This window comes from Coregonus clupeaformis, unplaced genomic scaffold (assembly GCF_020615455.1).
Source record: "Coregonus clupeaformis isolate EN_2021a unplaced genomic scaffold, ASM2061545v1 scaf0633, whole genome shotgun sequence".
Classification (NCBI taxonomy): Eukaryota; Metazoa; Chordata; class Actinopteri; order Salmoniformes; family Salmonidae; genus Coregonus; species Coregonus clupeaformis.
In genome coordinates this window covers 29,040-52,019 of record NW_025534088.1, presented here as the reverse complement: position 1 = coordinate 52,019, position 22,980 = coordinate 29,040, and the positions used below count along the sequence as shown (strand labels likewise).

Here is a 22,980-nt window from a genome sequence, read left to right as displayed (position 1 = left end):
CTCTCTCTCTCTCTCTCTCTCTCTCTCTCTCTCTCTCTCTCTCTCTCTCTCTCTCTCTCTCTCTCTCTCTCTCTCTCCTAACCTTGTGGGCTCATGTGACATCACCACGTCTCTATCAGGACTTTGTGGAGGGGTGGCAATAGTATTAACAGCCATTTCCCTTTGCTTTTGCCGCTCCTTCGCTTTTCTCCATCCCTTTCTCCTCATCTTTTGACCTCTCTTATCTAGATCTCCTATTCCTTTCTTCTTTCCTGCTAAAACATATTTTGTCCATCTCATGCGTTCACTCCTGAGGTACTTTTCCCTTCGTTCTGGATCAGCATTTCTTCTTGCCCTGTACTCTCTTTGCCTTTCTGCTGCTGTTTTTGCCATTGTTGAATCTGAAATTGTAGGTCAAGGTCAAGTCAATGACCAGTTTACTCTCCAAAACTAATTACTGTATCCTTTTAATCACTATGTAGTAAAATGAACGTGAACTTGCAGATAATACTCCTAAATATGTCAGTACAAACCAGTCGGCTAGTGAACATGAACCCCTCACGCACCAGTTGCCAAGGCAGTATACTGTATGTCTTTTTAGACTAGTCTTCATTTACATTCTCTAGTCTTTTTATGCATTACTAAATTATGCTTTAAAGCAACAAAACTTTATTTTCTGTTGATTGTGTGTCCATGACCACCACCACCTCGTGTCTTAAAGATCTTACATTTCCAGGAGAATTACCTGACCACCGGCGCGCGGATGTCCCTCACCTTCCTCTCTATGTGTGTTTCCTTTCTGCTGCTGTTTTTTCCATTGTTGAATCTGAAATTGTAGGTCAAGGTCAAGTCAATGACCTGCTTACTCTTCAAGACTAAATATTGTATCCTTTTAATCACTATGTAGTAAAATGAACATGAACTTGCAGATAATACTCCTAAATATGTCAATGTATATAGGAGAGAGAACAAATTAATTGTCACTTTTTTTTAAGTTATTATTTTCAAAAATTCCTCGTACTTTTAGTTGATACTGTAAAACCGTAAACAACAAACATTCAACAAGAAAATATGATTGGTATTAAGCAATATACATTAAATATTGCTAAGATTTAACAGCTATTCAACCCTGTAACAGCCATTCAACCCCGTAACATTGAAAAATGTGATGGGGTTGAATGTGACAGGGTTGAAGATTTTGTGCTAATCTGTTGCTAATTCGGGATGCTAGCAGCTAGCAGTGTGCCACATGGCCTTATTCAACAAAAGACATTGTTATACTTCATAGCTATAAAAACTATTCTTGGTAAAATCTTAACTATGAATCCCCCCCAACAGAGTTGAATACCTGAGATTGACAAAGCCCATATGTGCTTAAAAAACATGAAATATTTATAAAAAGTGAGAGAGCAGCTTACCACTTGTCACACCAGGCTTCTCTGAAGACTTGTATGATGTCACTTCCTCATAAATGATGTCCACAGGATCAAACCATTATTTAATTGTGAGTGGGGGTATTGTTGCGTTACGGGGTTGAAAGAAATACAAGGACAGGGGTAAAAGCCTGCATTTCTCAGAAAATAAAATGTCTTATGCTGAGAAAATGGATTATGCATAATAAGGAGGCATATACAATTAATTTAACAAAAAAAAAGCATTATTATTTAACACTGTGTACTCAAAATGAGTAACGCCATTTGCATGATGGTCAATAGGGACAGGCGAAATTCTTAATACTCCTAAGAAAAGCAAACATATAAGTATTGAAATTCATCTCTGTTTAAAATCATATTCTCTACTCCATATTAAAAATATGTAAAACTTTGAAATGTTGTAATTTAAGTGTAGTTTGATAAATGTTCTGACAAGTTATAACACTAGTACATCTTGGGACACTGACAATACTGAAATGTCACCGAATCTGTAGAATGACCCTCTCTCTCTCTCTGAGAACTGATACCAATTACACATATCAGTCGCTAGGTGGCAGCACTTCACTGTTCCAATCAGAATGCATGGAGCCTTGGAATGAATACTACCTTTGAAGAAACGGAAATATCCATGGATGAATGTAATGTCATTCTGTAATGACGTGGGTTAGTTATTGCAGCACTCACATTACTACTGACTTTTCTGTTGTGATACGCATCATAATTTTCTGTTGTGACACACTTCATCATTGTGTTGTCCTTGTTCTGTTTTAGCTCTTCTTTACACCTCTGTGGATGATAAGCCTGGTACATAAGTCATGGAAACAGGACTGAAGTCTGTTGACACTCAAAGTTAGCGTCACATACACACACCTGTCCCACTACATTAACAGACCTATGCTTTATACAACCAGTCAACCCAGCTGCGGATTTCAGAAAAATTATTAATATATATTTTTAAACGTTCTATGTAAGTAAAGTTGATTTGATTCAAATGATGTTATAGTCAGAGACATTGAAAATATATGCTTTCCAGAAAATATCTCCTTCCATTTGTTCAATAGTATTTATCATCCATTTTGTCCTAATGCTACTCAAGTAATGATCTACAGTCGACTCCTGATAAGGGCATTTTGTACATGTGCAAACTCTGTTTTAAGTGCATTACAGTGTTTTTTCAGCCCCCTTTCAATCTTTATAATTTATTTTTATAACTGAGTTCTTCGGTTTAGTGCATGCTGTCCCAACAGTCCCAAGCTGTTGCGGGTCTTTCAATTAAATTCATGCAAGAAATTATCATCCTAGATCACTCTATTATTTAATATAACTGTTGTGCCCTTGAGCAAGGCACTTAACTCTAATTGCTCCTGTAAATCTCTCTGGATAAGAGCGTCTGCTAAATCAAATGTTTCGTGTTTCCCAATATGTAATTCTCTGTTTTCATCTGTGGCGTGTAGTAAAAAACCCATCCACATGGGAGCACTGATGTGTGTTTATGGGCTTGTCACCCGCTTCTACAAAAAAAGAAAAAAAAAAAAAAAAAAAGAAGACAATATGGAAGGAAAACTTGGAGCTTGTTTGTGACCACCATTCTTAGCTGACCAACTGAAGGGGAAGATTCCCGGTGTTTGGTGCGACGCAGACAGGGTGGCATGAGTGGAGAAACAGAATAATCATTGTCTGTTATTTTGAGTTTTGATGTTGAGTCTTTGCCCGACAAAGTGATGTTAGGATATATAAGTTATCCTGTACGAACTTTTATGCCGAATCGTTGTTACACGTGTCAAGCTTATGGGCTTGTGTCAGCAGTGTGTAGGAGGGAGGTTCCTGGGTGTGAGAAGTGTGCAGAAGGGCATGAGACAAAGGAATGTGTCGCATTGGGGAAAGTAGTAGTAAGTGTTAATTGTAGGGGTGCCCATGGGGCTGGGGATCAGAAATGTCCAGTGAAAGAGAGGCAGGTTGAGGTTTCCAGGGTTAGAGTAGTGCAGAAGTTGTCATATGCTGAGGCAGTGAAGAAAGTAGAGGAAGATAGGTCAAGGGGGAGGGATCCTGAGAGGAATGGTGTGAGTATTAGATCTGTACCAGTACATAGGGATAAACCAACAAGTGATATACGTTTCAGTAAGATTGGATTTTTGGCATTTATAGCAATGGTTATCAACTACACGGCAGGGATGGAACGTAAGTCGCAGAAAAAAGAGGTTGTGGTGGCAGCTGCAGAGAGGAGAGTTACAGGGTGTGTTAAGTAGTGGTGTCCCATCCTTTCAGGCTGTTGGCCTGAAGTAGGACTAAATAGATTTAAATAGTGGAGTATGGTATTTATTATTGTTTTTGTGAGTGTAGTGTTAGATGGTAGGGTATTTGTTGTATTATTATTATTATATATATATTTTTTTAAAGCAAAGTTTAAGGGAGATATACTCCAGTTTAGTAGGTGGCGGTAATGCAACATTAATTGGATGCCAACCGCCGTTAAACCTCATCAAAGAAGAAGAGGACCACCACCACCATTCTTTCCTCGTGGACTGAAGCCATACTAGCTGAATACCCAACTCTCAGTACACTGAAACATGTCTAAACTACAGTCGTTTCGTGTGTTTTTAAATGAGCGTTTAACGGCAGCTGCTCTGGAGGTTTTTGGGGCAGTTGAGCAAACGGTAGTGGAGTACCAGGAGGAGAATGATCGGCTTCGGAGGTTGCTGAGGATCACACCGGAGATACAACTATGTAGAATAGGTTTGTATGTAGATGTACTGCTAGTTAGATAGCTACAATTCAACACCATAAATAAACTGTTTAGGCTTTCAGTGTTCACCATTTCAAGATGTTTTATTAACTATACCGTACATTAATGAAAACATTGTCACGAAAACAAGGTGATTTGAATTTAGAATTAAAAATTGAAAAACTTTTTTGAAATACATACTAGCTTCTTATCTTAAATGTATTGGGATTGAAAAAAATCTTCTATTTAAATAATTGAATTAGAATTCTCGTTCACTTCATGAATTGACTTACTTAAATTATAATTGACCCCAACCTTGCCTTATACATCCGACTTTGTTACCTCGCTGATGACAGTCTGAGACTATCCTATAGTTACGAGCTCTACAAGCCAGAATGTTGAATAAAATGTACTGTTAATTTGAACTCTACCGGTTGTCTGCGGTTGGTCCTTATGACTCGTTTTGAAATTGTACACAAAATATCCACAAGAAAATATTATTAAACCGACTTTTCAAAACGCTGGGGTGTTCAGTTCGATGTAATGTTTGAACAGTTTGTACTGAATGACACGTTTCCCCAAAACCTTCAATGTTCTTGAACATACTGAGGTTTGTTTGGTGGTTGTAGCTTTAAGCAATGAAGGGATTCGATTATCTGTCCTGGGTTGCTCAGGTGGGAGGAGTGAACTGCGTGAAAAAGCGGTGAGGGAGGAGCGCCCTTCTCAAATCAAACAGAATCTGCGTTGCTCGGTCATGTTGTCATGGCATACTGGTGCATTGTTCAGAAACATACATCTCTATTTCATAAAATGAATGTTTGCATTTTCAAACTAGTTTTCATTGGGAATGCAGCGTTTTTATCCAAAGCAGTTTTTTTTGTTGCATGTGAAAACACCGAATCCTACTTCACTTTTGTTTTGAGCCGACTTCGCCTTTGTCCAGAAATGTAAACCCGGAGGCAAACTACGCTACTTGGGAGCACGGGCCAGCTTAATAGAATCCCCTCGTTTGTCTGGCCCAGGTTGCCCCGATGGTAGGGGTTTGCGCTTGGTGAAAAATGAGGGAGTTCTAATAACCTGAGCCGTGGGGCACCGTGCTATGGCCTATGATATGAACGGGCAAAAACGGTGAGGGAGGAGCGCCCTTGTCAAATCGAACAGAAATCTGCGCCACTTGGTCATGATGTCAACAAGGTAGAATGTTGCATCCTAAAGAAACATACATCTCTTTTCCATGAAATATATGTTCAGACTAGTTTTCATTGGGAAGCCCGACGGTCATTGGGAAGTCCAACGGTGTTTAAATCCAAAGCAATCACGTTTGCATGTGATAACATGGTTTCCTACTCATTACTCCACGTGCTTAACCTACATAACCATTTAGTTTTGAGTCGACTTCGCCATCCGTGAGAGCAGGTCACCTGGCTCCCACCCTGGAGGCAGCCGGTTCCAAAACGGATGCAATGGGTAACTTTACCAAACAGTTAAGTGATTATCAATTAAGAGCAGGCGATTTAAGTATGCCCAATAGTAAAATGTGTTTTGATGAATGAGATGACAATCATATCAAAAGTAATGTGAGCATTGCATTGTGAAAACGGTCCTGTGTGGCTCAGTTGGTAAAGTTCTAGATTAAACGCTAAATTTGTTGAAAAAGTGATTGTATAATTTTGTGTTGTACTTAGTCAATTGAAAATGTGCTTAGAGTTTTGAAACAACTGCCTTTTTGATGATCTGTTTTGTACTCAGAGTTGTGAACATTCAACACATACTGTACTTGTGACTATTGCACTAAAGTCAAAAAACAAAAATACGGTAATACTTTCCTGTGGATATTTTGTCTCAAATTTCCAATGGCATTCAGACTAAATCAGCGGACAACAGGTAGAGTAAGGTCAAATTAAGTTTATTGAACATTCTGATTTAAGTCTACACTCGGAATCAGGAGAGGCTAACCCCAACCCTGATGTCTTAAAGCTGTATAGATAACCTCTGCTCCTCTCTCCTTTCCTCCAGACTCCCTGCAGCTCTCTCTCGCTGTCTCTGAAGAGGAGGTTCTCCCTGATCAGCAGCACTGTGAGCAGGAGTGGAGCCCCAGTCTGGGGCAGGAGAACACAGAGCTTCCACAGATTAAAGAGGAACAGGAGGAACTCAGGACCAGTCAGGAGGAAGAGCAGCTTCAAGGGCTGGAGGCCTATATCAAATTCACTCCTTCCTGTATGAAAAGTGAATGTGATCAGGAGGACCCACTTCAGCCCTTGACTCTTCCCCAAACCCAGACTGTGGAGAACAGAGAGAGTGACCCTAAACAAGTAGATCTCACACCTTTTGTTACTGTGACCCACCTGAAGGGCCTCTACATTCCCTGTGACCCTCCAGATAATCAAAACAATGCCTCCAGCCAAAGCTCAGCCGTAAGCATAAACCCAGTAGGACTTGACAGCAGCCCACCATTGGATCCCAGCCCATCATTGAATCCAAACCCATCAATGGAGGAACACTGTTCCAAACCCAGCACCACGTCTAGAAAACCTCACCGCTGCCGTGACTGTGGCGAAATGTTTACTCTGGAAGCTGACCTGCAGAAGCATGTGACTCTCTACAAGAAGAGACTCCGTGAATGCCGCTTCTGCAGAAAAAGCTGCAACTCCACCTGTAAACTAAAGGCCCATGTCCGCCTCTGTCACAGTGGCAAAACCTGCACCTGCCCTGTTTGTGGCAAGACCTTCAAACTCAAAGGATATCTGTCCAAGCACATGAGGATTCACACAGGAGTGGGAGATAAACCATTTAGCTGTGGTGACTGTGGGAAAAGCTTCAATCAGAAGGGGAACCTAAGGAACCATAAACAGACTCACACAGGACGGAAACCATTTAGCTGTGATGACTGTGGGAAAAGCTTCAATTTGAAGGGGAACCTAAGGAAGCATAAACTGACTCACACAGGAGAGAAACCATTTAGCTGTAGTGACTGTGGGAAAAGCTTCAGTCAGAAGGGGAACCTAAGGAACCATAAACGGACTCACACAGGAGAGAAACCATTTAGCTGTGGTGACTGTGGGAAAAGCTTCATTCATAGGTGGAACCTAAGGAACCATATTCTGACTCACACAGGAGAGAAACCATTTAGCTGTGGTGACTGTGGGAAAAGCTTCAATCAGAAGGGGTCCCTAAAGAAGCATTCACTTACTCACACAGGAGATAAACCATTTATCTGTGGTGACTGTGGGAAAAGCTTCACTCAAAAGTCTAACTTACTGATCCATGTGAAAAACATCCACAAAGGAGGAAAACAGGATGAAACATGAAAGAAAGAAAATTAGGACAAAGATCTATTTAGTCACAAGATGAGAATAAAAAGGCAGGATGTTGACAATACTCTGAGTACAGCTGGAATAAGTCATTGAGAGAATAGTCATATCAACTGATGACTAAAATAGCAGCGCAGATGGCACTATTTTGTTAAGTGCAGAGATGTATTGTAGGTAATGAATGTGTAGGGGACAACCATGCAGAGGTTGTGAGTTCAAATCCCAGGTGGAGTCATATTGAAATGTCTGTACTAAGGGATCATGTCAAATGTAATCATATTGCCACCTGGGATTTGAACTCACAACCTCTGGATTTGGGATATGCAGATCTTTCTGCTTCACCACTAAATCTGTAGAATTTCAGAAGTCCCCTACACATTCAATACCTATAATACAGTACCAGAGACAGGTTTGGACACACCTACTCATTCCACGGTTTTTCTTTCTTTTGACTATACATTGTAGAATAATAGTGAAGACATCAAAACTATGAAATAACACATATGGAATCATGTAGTAACCAAAAAAAGTGTTAAACAAATCAAAATTATTTGAGATTCTTCAAATAGCCACCCTTTGCCTTGATGACAGCTTTGCACACTCTTGGCATTCTCTCAACCAGCTTCATGAGGTAGTCACTTGGAATGCATTTCAATTAACAGGTGTGTCTGTTAAAAGTTAATTTGTGGAATTTATTTCCTTAATGCGTTTGAGCCAATCAGTTGTGTGCTGAGGAGTATTTCTGTCTGTAATAAAGCCCTTTTGTGGGGAAAAAGTAATTCTGATAGGCTGGGCCTGGCTCCCCAGTGGGTGGGCGTGGCTACCAAGTGGGTGCACTCCAAGGCCCACCCATGGCTGCTCCACTGCCCAGTCATGTGAAATCCATAGAATATGGCCTAATATATTTATTTCAATTGACTGATTTCCGTATATGAACTGTAACAAAGTAAAATCTTTGAAATTGTTGCATGTTGCGTTTTATATTTTTGTTCCACATGCCTGCTGGCAAGGTTGCTAGACTTTAGAAAATACAAAAATAGCTTAAATTATTGGGTTATTTAAGCAATAAGGCCCGAGGGGATGTGGTATATGGCCAATATACCACGGCTAAAGATTGTTCTTAAGCACGATGCAACGCGGAGTGCCTGGATACCGCCCTTAGCCGTGGTATATTGACCATATACCACAAACCCCCGAGGTGCCTTATTGCTATTATGAACTGGTTACCAACGTAATTAGACCAGTTAATTGTACTTTTTTGGTTCGAGCCCTAAATGCCAATCAGCATTCAGGGCTCGAACCACCTGGTTTTTAATGTCTGATATACCACGGATTTCAACCAATCACCATCCAGAACCTGAACTACCCGGTTTATAAGATATTATATACCAATGTTTGAAATATGCTAAATTCTCCAAACCACACCCCCTCGAACCTCACGTACTTCATGCCCCCTCTAAAATAATGGTGCATGATGCCCCTGACTCTTACCAATTACTAAATTCATTAAAACACACACACTGTATTACAGACAAACAGGACCATGCTAAACTGAACCAGACATGACTGACCTAACCTGGATTGACCATGGGAATGAGGGAAGATGTTATAGATGTTGTGTACTATGGGGTCAGAGGTGACTGTAAATCAAGATTAGGTTCACACCACCTCATTTTGTGGGCAGTGTGCACATAGCCTGTCTTCTTTTGAGGGCCAGGTCTGCCTACAGCGGCCTTTCTAAATAGCAAGGCTATACTCACTGAGTCTGTACATAGTCAAAGCTTTCCTTAATATTGGGTCAGTCACAGTGGTCAGGTATTCTTCCACTGTGGGAATTTTATAATAATATAACTGAAAAAGTATCATATGTAGTTCCCTGCAATAACCCTCTCTGAATATTTTTTCTCTCAAAACTGTGATTCCCAAAAAAAGGTGTCTCGAGATTTGGTCAACTCCGTCAGATTTGTCTAAAATCCTCAATTAATAAATTAATCAAGAATGAGCAACGACCCCTTCTTCATCTCCTCATTACATGTACTGCAACAAGACCAGTCATGGTCTGTTAAGTTCTAAACTTTGAATAGATTTAAATAAACAATATTGAAATCACCATGGTCACAACCATAAACTGTTAACTCCATCTACCTGATAGGATATTACATTTGGTTCAAATATGTTTATTTTAATTAGGTTTTAGTCATGAAGCAACTGAGGAAAAATGCCCATCCCTGATATAGCGATATAAAATAAAACCAAATGTTTGGAGTTTTGTATTACATATTTGAATAATCTAATGTTAGAATGAAACAATTTGTTGGACAATAAATGTAAAAATTAAATGCCTTTTATGATGTCTGATGGAGTTGACATAAATCCAGTTAGTAAGCATTTTGTGAAACATTTTTAGAATTAGGAGGTTATTTGAGCTATCAAAATATATATTTCAAATGTTGTTAATATTAAGAAAAATATAATAAAGTTGAGGTTGTCCCGTCTTTCAAGAATCGCTGAGCTACTGTATCCCATTATCGTTGGTCTGTAGCTTGTAGTAAAACCACATCCACATGGGGGCGCTGTGATTTGTTCATGGGCTCGCCACCCGCTGATAAAAACAGAACAAAACGGAAGTAAAACTGAGAGCAGGTTTGTTTTGATTGTGACCACCATCTTTTTTGTCGTGGACGAAGCCATACTAGCTGAATACCCAACACTCAGTCTACTGAAACATGTCTAAACTGCAGTCGTTTCGTGTGTTTTTAAATGAACGTTTAACCGCGGCTGCTGTGGAGATTTTCGGGGCAGTTGAAGAAACTGTAACGGAGTACCACGAGGAGAATGATCGACTACGGAGACTGCTGCGGATCACACCGGAGATCAAACTATGTAGAATAGGTTTGTATGTAGATCTACTGATAGCTACACTGAACAAAAATATAGACGCAACATGCAACAATTTCTAAGATTTTACTGAGTTACAGTTCATATAAGGCAATCAGTCATTTGAAATACACTGCTCAATAAAATTAAGGGAACACTAAAATAACACATCCTAGATCTGAATGAATGAAATAATCTTATTAAATACTTTTTTCTTTACATAGTTGAATGTGCTGACAACAAAATCACACAAATTATCAATGGAAATCAAATTTATCAACCCATGGAGGTCTGGATTTGGAGTCACACTCAAAATTAAAGTGGAAAACCACACTACAGGCAGATTCAACTTTGATGTAATGTCCTTAAAACAAGTCAAAATGAGGCTCAGTAGTGTGTGTGGCCTCCACGTGCCTGTATGACCTCCCTACAAAGCCTGGGCATGCTCCTGATGAGGTGGCGGATGGTCTCCTGAGGGATCTCCTCCCAGACCTGGACTAAAGCATCCGCCAACTCCTGGACAGTCTGTGGTGTAACGTGGCGTTGGTGGATGGAGCGAGACATGATGTCCCAGATGTGCTCAATTGGATTCAGGTCTGGGGAACGGGCGGGTCAGTCCATAGCATCAATGCCTTCCTCTTGCAGGAACTGCTGACACACTCCAGCCACATGAGGTCTAGCATTGTCTTGCATTAGGAGGAACCCAGGGCCAACCGCACCAGCATATGGTCTCACAAGGGGTCTGAGGATCTCATCTCGGTACCTAATGGCAGTCAGGCTACCTCTGGCGAGCACATGGAGGGCTGTGCGGCCCCCCAAAGAAATGCCACCCCACACCATGACTGATCCACCGCCAAACCGGTCATGCTGGAGGATGTTGCAGGTAGCAGAACGTTCTCCACGGCGTCTCCAGACTCTGTCATGACTGTCACATGTGCTCAGTGTGAACCTGCTTTCATCTGTGAAGAGCACAGGGCGCCAGTGGCGAATTTGCCAATCTTGGTGTTCTCTGGCAAATGCCAAACGTCCTGCACGGTGTTGGGCTGTAAGCACAACCCCCACCTGTGGACGTCGGGCCCTCATACCACCCTCATGGAGTCTGTTTCTGACCGTTTGAGCAGACACATTTTGCAGGGCTCTGGCAGTGCTCTTCCTGCTCCTCCTTGCACAAAGGCGGAGGTAGCGGTCCTGCTGCTGGGTTGTTGCCCTCCTACGGCCTCCTCAACGTCTCCTGATGTACTGGCCTGTCTCCTGGTAGCGCCTCCATGCTCTGGACACTACGCTGACAGACACAGCAAACCTTCTTGCCACAGCTCGCATTGATGTGCCATCCTGGATGAGCTGCACTACCTGAGCCACTTGTGTGGGTTGTAGACTCCGTCTCATGCTACCACTAGAGTGAAAGCACCGCCAGCATTCAAAAGTGACCAAAACATCAGCCATGAAGCATAGGAACTGAGAAGTGGTCTGTGGTCACCACCTGCAGAACCACTCCTTTATTGGGGGTGTCTTGCTAATTGCCTATAATTTCCACCTGTTGTCTATTCCATTTGCACAACAGCATGTGAAATGTATTGTCAATCAGTGTTGCATCCTAAGTGGACAGTTTGATTTCACAGAAGTGTGATTGACTTGGAGTTACATTGTTGTTTAAGTGTTCCCTTTATTTTTTTACCCTAATCTATGGATTTCACATTACTGGGAATACAGATATGCATCTGTTGGTCACAGATACCTTTAAAAAATGTTAGGGGGGTTGATCAGAAAACCACAATTTGCCTCATGCAGTGCGACATCTCCTTCGCATAGAGTTGATCAGACTTTTGATTGTGGCCTGTGGAATGTTGTCACACTCCTCTTCAATGGCTTTGCGAAGTTGCTGGATATTGGCGGGAACTGGAACAGTCATACACGTCGATCTAGAGCGTCCCAAAAATGCTCAATGGGTAACATGTCTAATGAGTATGCAGGCCGTGGAAGAACTGGGACATTTTCATTTTCCAGGAATTGTGTACAGATCCTTGCGACATGGGGCTGTGCATTGTCATGCTGAAACATGAGGTGATTGCGGTGGATGAATGGCATGACACTGGGCTTCACAATTTCGTCACGGTATCTCTGTGCATTCAGACTGCCATTGATAAAATGCAATTGTGTTCATTGTCCGTAGCTTATGTCTGCCCATGCCATAACCCCACCACCAGCATGGGGCTCTCTGTTTACAACGTTGAGCGGTGACCCAATCCTGTAGGTTCATGCTCTACAACATTCGGAGAGTACGGCCCTGCCTTACACAGGAAGCGGCACAGGTCCTAATCCAGGCACTTGTCATCTCCCGTCTGGATTACTGCAACTCGCTGTTGGCTGGGCTCCCTGCCTGTGCCATTAAACCCCTACAACTCATCCAGAATGCCGCAGCCCGTCTGGTGTTCAACCTTCCCAAGTTCTCTCACATCACCCCGCTCCTCCGCACACTCCACTGGCTTCCAGTTGAAGCTCGCATCTGCTACAAGACCATGGTGCTTGCCTACGGAGCTGTGAGGGGAACGGCACCTCCGTACCTTCAGGCTCTGATCAGTCCCTACACCCAAACGAGGGCATTGTGTTCATCCACCTCTGGCCTGCTGGCCCCCCTACCTCTGCGGAAGCACAGTTCCCGCTCAGCCCAGTCAAAACTGTTCGCTGCTCTGGCACCCCAATGGTGGAACAAGCTCCCTCACGACGCCAGGACAGCAGAGTCACTCACCACCTTCCGGAGACACTTGAAACCCCACCTCTTTAAGGAATACACGGGATAGGATAAAGTAATCCTTCTACCCCCCCCCCTTACCCCACCCCAAATAAAGAAAAATAAAATACATATTGTAAAGTGGTTATCCCACTGGCTATAAGGTCAATGCACCAATTTGTAAGTCGCTCTGGATAAGAGCGTCTGCTAAATGACGTAAATGTAAATCAGCAAACTGCTCACCACTAGGACTCCATACATACACACCATCTGCCCGGTACAGTTGAAACCCGGGATTCATCCGTGAGGAGCACACTTCTCCAGCGTGCCCGTGGCCATCAAAGGTGAGCATTTACCCACTGAAGTCGGTTATGAATCCGAACTGCAGTCCGGTGAAGACCCTGGTGAGGACGTCAAGCACATAGATGAGCTTCCCTGAGACAGTTTCTGACTGTTTGTGCTGAAATTCTTCGGTTGTGCAAACCCACAGTTTCATCAGCTGTCCGGGTGGCTGGTCTCAGACGATCCCGCAGGTGAAGAAGCTGGATGTTGAGGTCCTGAGCTGATGTGGTTACACGTGGTCTGCGGTTGTGAGGCCGGTTGGAAGTACTGTCAAATTCTCTAAAATGACATTGGAGGCGTCTTATGGTAGAGAAATGAACATTAAACTCTGGCAACAGCTCTGGTGGACATTCCTGCAGTCATGATGCCAATTGCACGCTCCCTCAACTTGAGACATCTGTGGCATTGTGTTGTGACAAAACTGCACATTTTAGTGGCCTTTTATTTTCCCCAGCACAAGGTGCACCTGTGTAATGATCATGCTGTTTAATCCGCTTCTTGATATGCCACACCTGTCAGATGGATGGATTATATTGGCAAAGGAGAAATGCTCACTAACAGGGATGTAAACAAATGTGTGCACAAAAATGGAGAGAAATGCGATTTTTGTGCGTGTGGAAAATTTCTGGGATCTTTTATTTCTGCTCATGAAACTTGGGACCAACACTTCACATGATGGCTTTATATTTTTGTTCAGTATACATAGCTAGCAGTTCTGCTCAATAAATAACATGTTTAGGCCTTCATTGATCACCATTTCAAGATGTTTTATTAACTATTAGAAAATTGGAAAACAAGGCTTTCTGAGGCCTTTGGGGCTTTCACCAAATTGTTGCGGAAAAGAAGGCCCAAGGGTTCCTGTCTGAAAGCATGCTTTCGCCTGTTCCCAAAGAACAGTTTCTGTATTGCTGATTAACTGAAGTTCAGCCCAGAAAGACAATTCCCAAAAGATGGCCCCATAGAGAAGTCAAATTGGAATGTTCCTAATAAGACACGACCTTAGTCATCACCTTTGTGCACAAAACATACATTGAATTATATTCACATTTTATTTTCATGATCTGATGTCATGAGCCAGCTGGCCAGGGGAAGTGTGGTTGGTTTGTTTAAAGTTTCCTGAACTGTCATTCTGAAAAGTACTTTTTATCTCATGGCTAACTACCAGGAAGTTTGAAAAGACATGCTTTTGGCAGGGAGCTCATATACATGAGCTCGCCTTGACTGACAGCTCTTTGAAACGCCTTTGAGCAACTTGGATGCAGTGTTGCAGTAAAATAATCTCAAGCTAATTTGGTGATACACAAAGCAAATCAAACAACATTGAAATTGCATCAATGATATCCTTATTTTTTTATCTCCCAGTTGGCATGTCTGTTGTGATGCAGTTCACAGCAGCACTGACGGATGAGTTGACTTGACAACTACGTCTGAGACCCTTTCCCGCGTTTTGTTCCATGCTGACTGAAGACCTAGCTAACACCAGACACGGATGAAAGGGGAAACATATAAGTATCTTTGCCATAGATGAAGAGGGTCAACTTGTAATTATATTAGCTGAAACCCTACAGTTAAATTTTGGCACCAGTAGAGTAGCTCTCTAGCTATATAAACCACGCCCCTCTGCAAACACGCCTTCTCCGATGTTGGTTACGAGGCGGTACTTATTTAAATTAGGTAAGAGAATGTTAACATTGGTGTATTAACATGAGAGTTAAGGTGATGTCACCTTTCCCCTTAATAATTAATCCAAGTGTTTGACATGGGGGATGGGACCAGTAACTTTATGATCAAACTTTATCAATGTAGAAGCAACAGTAATTTTTCATACTTTGGTCATCATACTTTGATCTGGTTTCCTTCAAATATCATCAAATTTAATGAAAAACATGATTTTTGATTGTTAATGACCTTTAACTGTCCACGTGCTCTGGCTGAGTTCCTGGTGCCTGAGCATGTTGGCATGGTACTGCCGTCTGTCCAGTTTGCACTGTGCTAGTGTGGCTGAGTTCCTGGTGCCTGAGCATGTTGGCATGGTACTGCCGTCTGTCCAGTTTGCACTGTGCTAGTGTGGCTGAGTTCCTGGTGCCTGAGCATGTTGGCATGGTACTGCCGTCTGTCCAGTTTGCACTGTGCTAGTGTGGCTGAGTTCCTGGTGCCTGAGCATGTTGGCATGGTACTGCCGTCTGTCCAGTTTGCACTGTGCTAGTGTGGCTGAGTTCCTGGTGCCTTAGCATGTTGGCATGGTACTGCCGTCTGTCCAGTTTGCACTGTGCTAGTGTGGCTGAGTTCCTGGTGCCTGAGCATGTTGGCATGGTACTGCCGTCTGTCCAGTTTGCACTGTGCTAGTGTGGCTGAGTTCCTGGTGCCTGAGCATGTTGGCATGGTACTGCCGTCTGTCCAGTTTGCACTGTGCTAGTGTGGCTGAGTTCCTGGTGCCTGAGCATGTTGGCATGGTACTGCCGTCTGTCCAGTTTGCACTGTGCTAGTGTGGCTGAGTTCCTGGTGCCTGAGCATGTTGGCATGGTACTGCCGTCTGTCCAGTTTGCACTGTGCTAGTGTGGCTGAGTTCCTGGTGCCTGAGCATGTTGGCATGGTACTGCCGTCTGTCCAGTTTGCACTGTGCTAGTGTGGCTGAGTTCCTGGTGCCTGAGCATGTTGGCATGGTACTGCCGTCTGTCCAGTTTGCACTGTGCTAGTGTGGCTGAGTTCCTGGTGCCTGAGCATGTTGGCATGGTACTGCCGTCTGTCCAGTTTGCACTGTGCTAGTGTGGCTGAGTTCCTGGTGCCTGAGCATGTTGGCATGGTACTGCCGTCTGTCCAGTTTGCACTGTGCTAGTGTGGCTGGGTTCCTGGTGCCTGAGCATGTTGGCATGGTACTGTCGTCTGTCCAGTTTGCACTGTGCTAGTGTGGCTGAGTTCCTGGTGCCTGAGCATGTTGGCATGGTACTGCCGTCTGTCCAGTTTGCACTGTGCTGAGCATGTTGGCATGGTACTGCCGTCTGTCCAGTTTGCACTGTGCTAGTGTGGCTGAGTTCCTGGTGCCTGAGCATGTTGGCATGGTACTGCCGTCTGTCCAGTTTGCACTGTGCTAGTGTGGCTGAGTTCCTGGTGCCTGAGCATGTTGGCATGGTACTGCCGTCTGTCCAGTTTGCACTGTGCTAGTGTGGCTGAGTTCCTGGTGCCTTAGCATGTTGGCATGGTACTGCCGTCTGTCCAGTTTGCACTGTGCTAGTGTGGCTGAGTTCCTGGTGCCTGAGCATGTTGGCATGGTACTGCCGTCTGTCCAGTTTGCACTGTGCTAGTGTGGCTGAGTTCCTGGTGCCTGAGCATGTTGGCATGGTACTGCCGTCTGTCCAGTTTGCACTGTGCTAGTGTGGCTGAGTTCCTGGTGCCTGAGCATGTTGGCATGGTACTGCCGTCTGTCCAGTTTGCACTGTGCTAGTGTGGCTGAGTTCCTGGTGCCTGAGCATGTTGGCATGGTACTGCCGTCTGTCCAGTTTGCACTGTGCTAGTGTGGCTGAGTTCCTGGTGCCTGAGCATGTTGGCATGGTACTGCCGTCTGTCCAGTTTGCACTGTGCTAGTGTGGCTGAGTTCCTGGTGCCTGAGCATGTTGGCATGGTACTGCCGTCTGTCCAGTTTGCACTGTGCTAGTGTGGCTGAGTTCCTGGTGCCTGAGCATGTTGGCATGGTACTGCCGTCTGTCCAGTTTGCACTGTGCTAGTGTGGCTGAGTTCCTGGTGCCTGAGCATGTTGGCATGGTACTGCCGTCTGTCCAGTTTGCACTGTGCTAGTGTGGCTGAGTTCCTGGTGCCTGAGCATGTTGGCATGGTACTGCCGTCTGTCCAGTTTGCACTGTGCTAGTGTGCAGGTGTAGGCATAGTCGTCCCAGTTCAACCGGATCTAGAAAGATGGCATCAACCACCAAATGGCGTATGTGAACGTGAGTGGATTGTGTTAAAAATAATGGTCGTCCATCTTGTACACTGTCTCCAATTCATTTATAGCTGAGTTGCCGAAAAACGGTTCATTACTCGTGGCGTTTAAAACAACAGTGTGGCTGCGGATCCAACTTTTCCCCTGCCTTTTTTCCCGAACTAAAGGTCCCGAAGCTTCTGCGCATGTGCGGATCATGTTCTGCTCATGTGTTTCTTTACAAAAAAAACATTTGTGGTCTCCTTCCCTTCACATTTCTCACGTTTTACCGGTGAAACGTCCATGCAGAATCTGGGCCCGGGACAATACCAGTATCGCAATATTTTTTCCAATGAAAACATGAAGCAGACCAAACTCTTTGGTTCTTTAACCTGCTGTATGTAAAATATTGTGTACTATAGCTTAGAAAATAAATAAATGTGACTCTGGATGACGACATAATGATGTTTGTTTCCAACATTAGGGCTGTTTTCCTAAAGAAGTTAAATTGGCTTCATATTTTGTTTCCTTGCCACAATACTAACGAGTATCGTGATACTGGTATAGTCCCGGCCCTACTTTGATCAGTCTCATGGGCATATAGGTTTAGATCTTAATGATTTATACAGTGTTGTTTGAAGTAGTTGTTTGAAGTAGCCTACAGTGTTGTTTTGAATGGTGTACAGTGAAGTTTAGAGCAGCTGGTGATATCAAACTGTAGCATAGCCTACCTGTGTATTTTGCCTAGTGGCACGGTGTTGTGTTTTGGCCACATGAGAGAAAAATGCGGTGTTGTTTTTGTCTTACAGTAACGTTAAGCAATGCTACTATCTTCGGTTATGTTATGTAAAATACTATCATAAGATCTTGCAGACATAGATTCAGCTTTGATATAAATTTATTAAATTAGCACCTTTCGCCAGAGTAACCTGATCTTTACGACTAGAGCAGAGACTGGGCGTGAAGTAGAGAATAAACATATGCACAGAAACTTCAGGACCTTTAGTCCGGGGGGGAAAAGGACCAGAAAAAGTCTGATCCGCAGCCACAGACTTAAAACATTGCACATTAGTGACATCTGCTGGTCAGCAGCGTTTGATGTTCAGATAATTGATTTGTAAAAAAAATAAATACATATCAAAACTCTGGTGCAGCGGTTAGTCACGGGCTTGAATGATGTTGGCATCTTACACCCCACTTCCCTTTATTGCTTCAAAATTCTTATTTTTTCCTAAAACTGAATCCATGCCATTATTTAGGAGGATGCGAGTGTGTCAAAAGCTTATTATATAGCCTACTAAATGAAATTAATTATTAGAACAACAATGTGCAGATAGTGTGGTTTCACATAAAAATAAATCCAAATATTGTGCTTTGCCGCGATTCGACTCTGTCTTATTGTCAGTGTTCCATGGTTCCAAACCCTACCTGCTGAGCTGCTGTTCAATTGCTGTAACATTTTTACAAATCTGTGTACTTTCAGATTTTGTAACACACGTTTCGAATAAGCATGTGGTCAAACAAAGCTTCGGATGTCATTGATCACGGGGTAATTAAAATTTCTATCGGATCAGACTGCTTTGAAAATGTTAAGCAAGCCTCAAAGCACCGGTGTTGTGCAACCTGGTCTCAGAACAATTTGTAGGATTTGGTAAGTAAATCATTCCATACATTTAGTATGATATATTACAGTAGGTTACATTATGAATGTCATAGCTGTCGTACAAAATCATACGAATTAGTGAAGCTATACTATCATACGTCTTACCTGGTCGTACAATAGCATACGAATTGGATGACCAAACTTATCTCTATTTGAGGAGCTATAGTATTATACATCTTTCTCTGAGACCAGGTTGCTTGTTGCATGATAACAACAAAGGAGAATTATGGGGAGAATTTACATTGGTGGTTAGGAGAACTAATGACAAAGGTTGGGATAATTTATGTAGCAGGTTAGGTGAATTGGGTTAAGGTTAGGGGAAGAGTTAGCTAGAATGCTACAGTTGTCCCTGACACGACTCAAAGGGTATTGTGGAAATCTAAACCCAACCCTCAAATAAGTCATGACAAACTCTTGTACTCAAATCTCATAACTCAGTTTTGGAAGATACTTTATGACCAAAATGTACCTACCGTTTTGGCACAGGAATAAATGTTTCTGACTTATATCAATGTCACATGCTGTTTTCAATTAGAGAAAAGGCAGGGTTTATGACTTTGTGGCTGTGCCAGCTAGTGACAACCGTCTAAAGGCTGTATAGATAACCTCTGCTGCTCTCTCCTTTCCTCCAGACTCCCTGCAGCTCTCTCTCGCTGTCTCTGAAGAGGAGGTTCTCCCTGATCAGCAGCACTGTGAGCAGGAGTGGAGCCCCAGTCTGGGGCAGGAGAACCCAGAGCTTCCACAGATTAAAGAGGAACAGGAGGAACTCAGGACCACTCAGGAGGAAGAGCACCTTCAAGGGCTGGAGGCTGATATCAAATTCACTCCTTCCTGTGTGAAAAGTGAATGTGATCAGGAGGACCCACTTCAGTCCTTGACTCTTCCCCAAACCCAGACTGTGGAGAACAGAGAGAGTGACCCTAAACAAGTAGATCTCACACCTTATGTTACTGTGACCCACCTTAAGGGTCTCTACAGTCCCTGTCACCCTCCAGATAATCAAAACAATGCCTCCAGCCAAAGCTCAGCCGTAAGCATAAACCCAGTAGGACTTGACAGCAGCCCACCATTGGATCCCAGCCCATCATTGAATCCAAAACCATCAATGGAGGAACACTGTTCCAAACCCAGCACCACGTCTAGAAAACCTCACCGCTGCCGTGACTGTGGCGAAATGTTTACTCTGGAAGCTGACCTGCAGAAGCATGTGACTCTCTACAAGAAGAGACTCCGTGAATGCCGCTTCTGCAGAAAAAGCTGCAACTCCACCTGTAAACTAAAGGCCCATGTCCGCCTCTGTCACAGTGGCAAACCCTGCACCTGCCCTGTTTGTGGCAAGACCTTCAAACTCAAAGGATATCTGTCCAAGCACATGAGGATTCACACAGGAGTGGGAGAGAAACCATTTACCTGTGGTGACTGTGGGAAAAGCTTCAATTTGAAGGGGAACCTAAGGAACCATATGCGGACTCACACAGGAGAGAAACCATTTAGCTGTGGTGACTGTGGGAAAAGCTTCATTCATAGGTGGAACCTAAGGAACCATATGCTGACTCACACAGGAGAGAAACCATTTAGCTGTGGTGACTGTGGGAAAAGCTTCAATCAGAAGGGGAACCTAAGGAACCATAAACGGACTCACACAGGACGGAAACCATTTAGCTGTGATGACTGTGGGAAAAGCTTCAATCAGAAGGGGTCCCTAAAGAAGCATACACTTACTCACACAGGAGAGAAACCATTTATCTGTGGTGACTGTGGGAAAGGCTTCTATCAGAAGGGGAACCTAAGGAACCATAAACGGACTCACACAGGAGAGAAACCATTTAGCTGTGGTGACTGTGGGAAAAGCTTCAATCAGAAGGGGTCCCTAAAGAAGCATACACTTACTCACACAGGAGAGAAACCATTTATCTGTGGAGACTGTGGGAAAGGCTTCTATCAGAAGGGGAACCTAAGGAACCATAAACTGACTCACACAGGAGAGAAACCATTTAGCTGTGGTGACTGTGGGAAAAGCTTCAGTCAGAAGTCCAACTTACTGATCCATGTGAAAAACATCCACAAAGGAGGAAAACGGGATGAAACATGAAAGAAAGAAAATTAGGACAAAGATCTATTTAGTCACAAGATGAGAATAAAAAGGCAGGATGTGGACAATACTCTGAGTACACGCTCATAGATAGCTGGAATAAGTCAATGAAGTCAATGAGAGAAGAGTCATATCAACTGATGACAAAAATAGCAGCGCAGATGGCACTATTTTGTGAAGTGCAGAGATGTATTATAGGTAATGAATGTGTAGGGAACTTCTGAAATTCTACAGATTTTGTGGCGTAGCAGAAAGATCTGCATACCCCAAATCCAGAGGTTGTGAGTTCAAATCCCAGGCGGAGTCATTTTGAAAAGTCTACTAAGTGATCATGTCAAATGTAATCATATTATCATTGCTTACCTGTTTTTACACCATTTTAGCTAAACATTATACCAATTACCTTAAAACCCCCAAACAATTTCATTACTTGACTTATCATGGTTTGGGACACCTGGGACTAATACCTCCAAGAACATCCAGGCGAGCGTGACACATTGTTGCAAGAACATCCTAAAGACGTCCTGGGACAAACTGGGAACTAGACAAAACCTCCAGGGGACCATGACACAATGTCCTAAGAAGGTCCAAAAAACTAACTGGGAACTAGAAAAAGGTCCCCCAGAGAATGTTCACTTGGCACCATCACACGTCCTAAGGACTAGTAAAATGAACGTCCTTAGAACGTGCCAAAAAGGACCTGACATGGTTCTCTGTGACGTCCTGGGAACTTACAGAGAACTACACAAAGGTCCCCCAGAGAACATTCCCATGGGACGTCCTAAGAACTAGTAAAATGAATGTCCTGAGAACGTGCTAAAAAGGTCCTGACATGGGTCTCTGTGACGTCCTGGGAACTTACAGGAAACAAGACAAAGGTTAGTGTTTAGCTCAAATGTTTAGCTAAAATTGAGTTTCTGCTTCACCACAAAATCTGTCGAATTTCAGAAGTCCCTACACATTCATTACCTATAATACAGTACCAGAGACAAGTTTGGACACACCTACTCATTCCTGGGTTTTTCTTTATTTTTACTATTTTCTACATTTTAGAATAATAGTGAAGACATCAAAACTATGAAATAACACATATGGAATCATGTAACCAAAAAAGTGAGATTCTTCGAAGTAGCCACCCTTTGCCTTGATGACAGCTTTGCACAATCTTGGCATTCTCTCAACCAGCTTGATGAGGTAGTCACCTGGAAAGCATTTCAATTAACAGGTGTGCTTTGTTAAAAGTTAATTTGTGGAATTTCATTCCTTCTTAATGCGTTTGAGCCCATCACTTGTGTTGTGACAAGGTAGGGGTGGTATACAGAAGATAGCCCTATTTGTTTCTTCAAGTGCAGTCGCATAAACCATCAAGCTCTATGATGAAACTGGCTCTCATGAGGACCGCCACAGGAAAGGAAGACCCAGAGTTACCTCTGCTGCAGAGGATAAGTTCATTAGAGTTACCAGCCTCAGAAATTGCAGCCCAAATAAATGCTTCACAGAGTTCAAGTAACAGACACATCTCAACATCAACTGTTCAGAGGAGACTGTGTGAATCAGGCCTTCATGGATGAATTGCTGCAAATAAACCACTACTAAAGGACACCAATAAGAAGAAGAGACTTGCTTGGGCCAAGAAACACGAGCAATGGACATTAGACCGGTGGAAATCTGTCCTTTGGTCTGATGAGTCCAAATTTGAGATTTTTGTTTCCAACCGCCGTGTCTTTGTGAGACGCAGAGTAGGTGAACGGATGATCTCCGCATTTGTGGTTCCTACCGTGAAGCATGGAGGAGGAGGTGTGATGGTGCGGGGGTGCCTTTTTTGTATTCATCATTATTATTATTATTATTATTATTATTATTTAATGGGGGGGTAGATCAGCTTTAATATTGCAGATAGATTTTAACTTCCATCAATGT

General features: G+C 43.1%; 2 protein-coding genes across 3 annotated transcripts; both read left to right on the top strand.

The window, feature by feature from the left end:
* Positions 1–3,860: 3,860 nt before the first annotated feature.
* Positions 3,861–7,919, top strand: LOC123485257 (gastrula zinc finger protein XlCGF57.1-like). 2 transcript variants are annotated; one of them, XM_045216194.1, is made up of 3 exons: positions 5,420–5,617; positions 5,999–6,018; positions 6,151–7,919. In XM_045216194.1, exons 1-3 carry the CDS (start codon positions 5,598–5,600, stop codon positions 7,440–7,442), a joined length of 1,332 nt encoding a protein of 443 aa, XP_045072129.1. In that variant the 5' UTR covers positions 5,420–5,597; the 3' UTR covers positions 7,443–7,919. The 2 variants fall into 2 exon arrangements, with proteins under 2 accessions (XP_045072128.1, XP_045072129.1); XM_045216193.1 differs by lacking the exons at positions 5,420–5,617; positions 5,999–6,018 and adding an exon at positions 3,861–4,145.
* A 2,166-nt stretch (positions 7,920–10,085) lies between these two features.
* On the top strand, positions 10,086–22,075 carry LOC123485256 (zinc finger protein OZF-like). Its single transcript, XM_045216192.1, has 2 exons — positions 10,086–10,337; positions 19,601–22,075. Exons 1-2 carry the CDS (start codon positions 10,172–10,174, stop codon positions 21,058–21,060), a joined length of 1,626 nt encoding a protein of 541 aa, XP_045072127.1. The 5' UTR covers positions 10,086–10,171; the 3' UTR covers positions 21,061–22,075.
* The last annotated feature ends 905 nt before the right edge of the window (positions 22,076–22,980 follow it).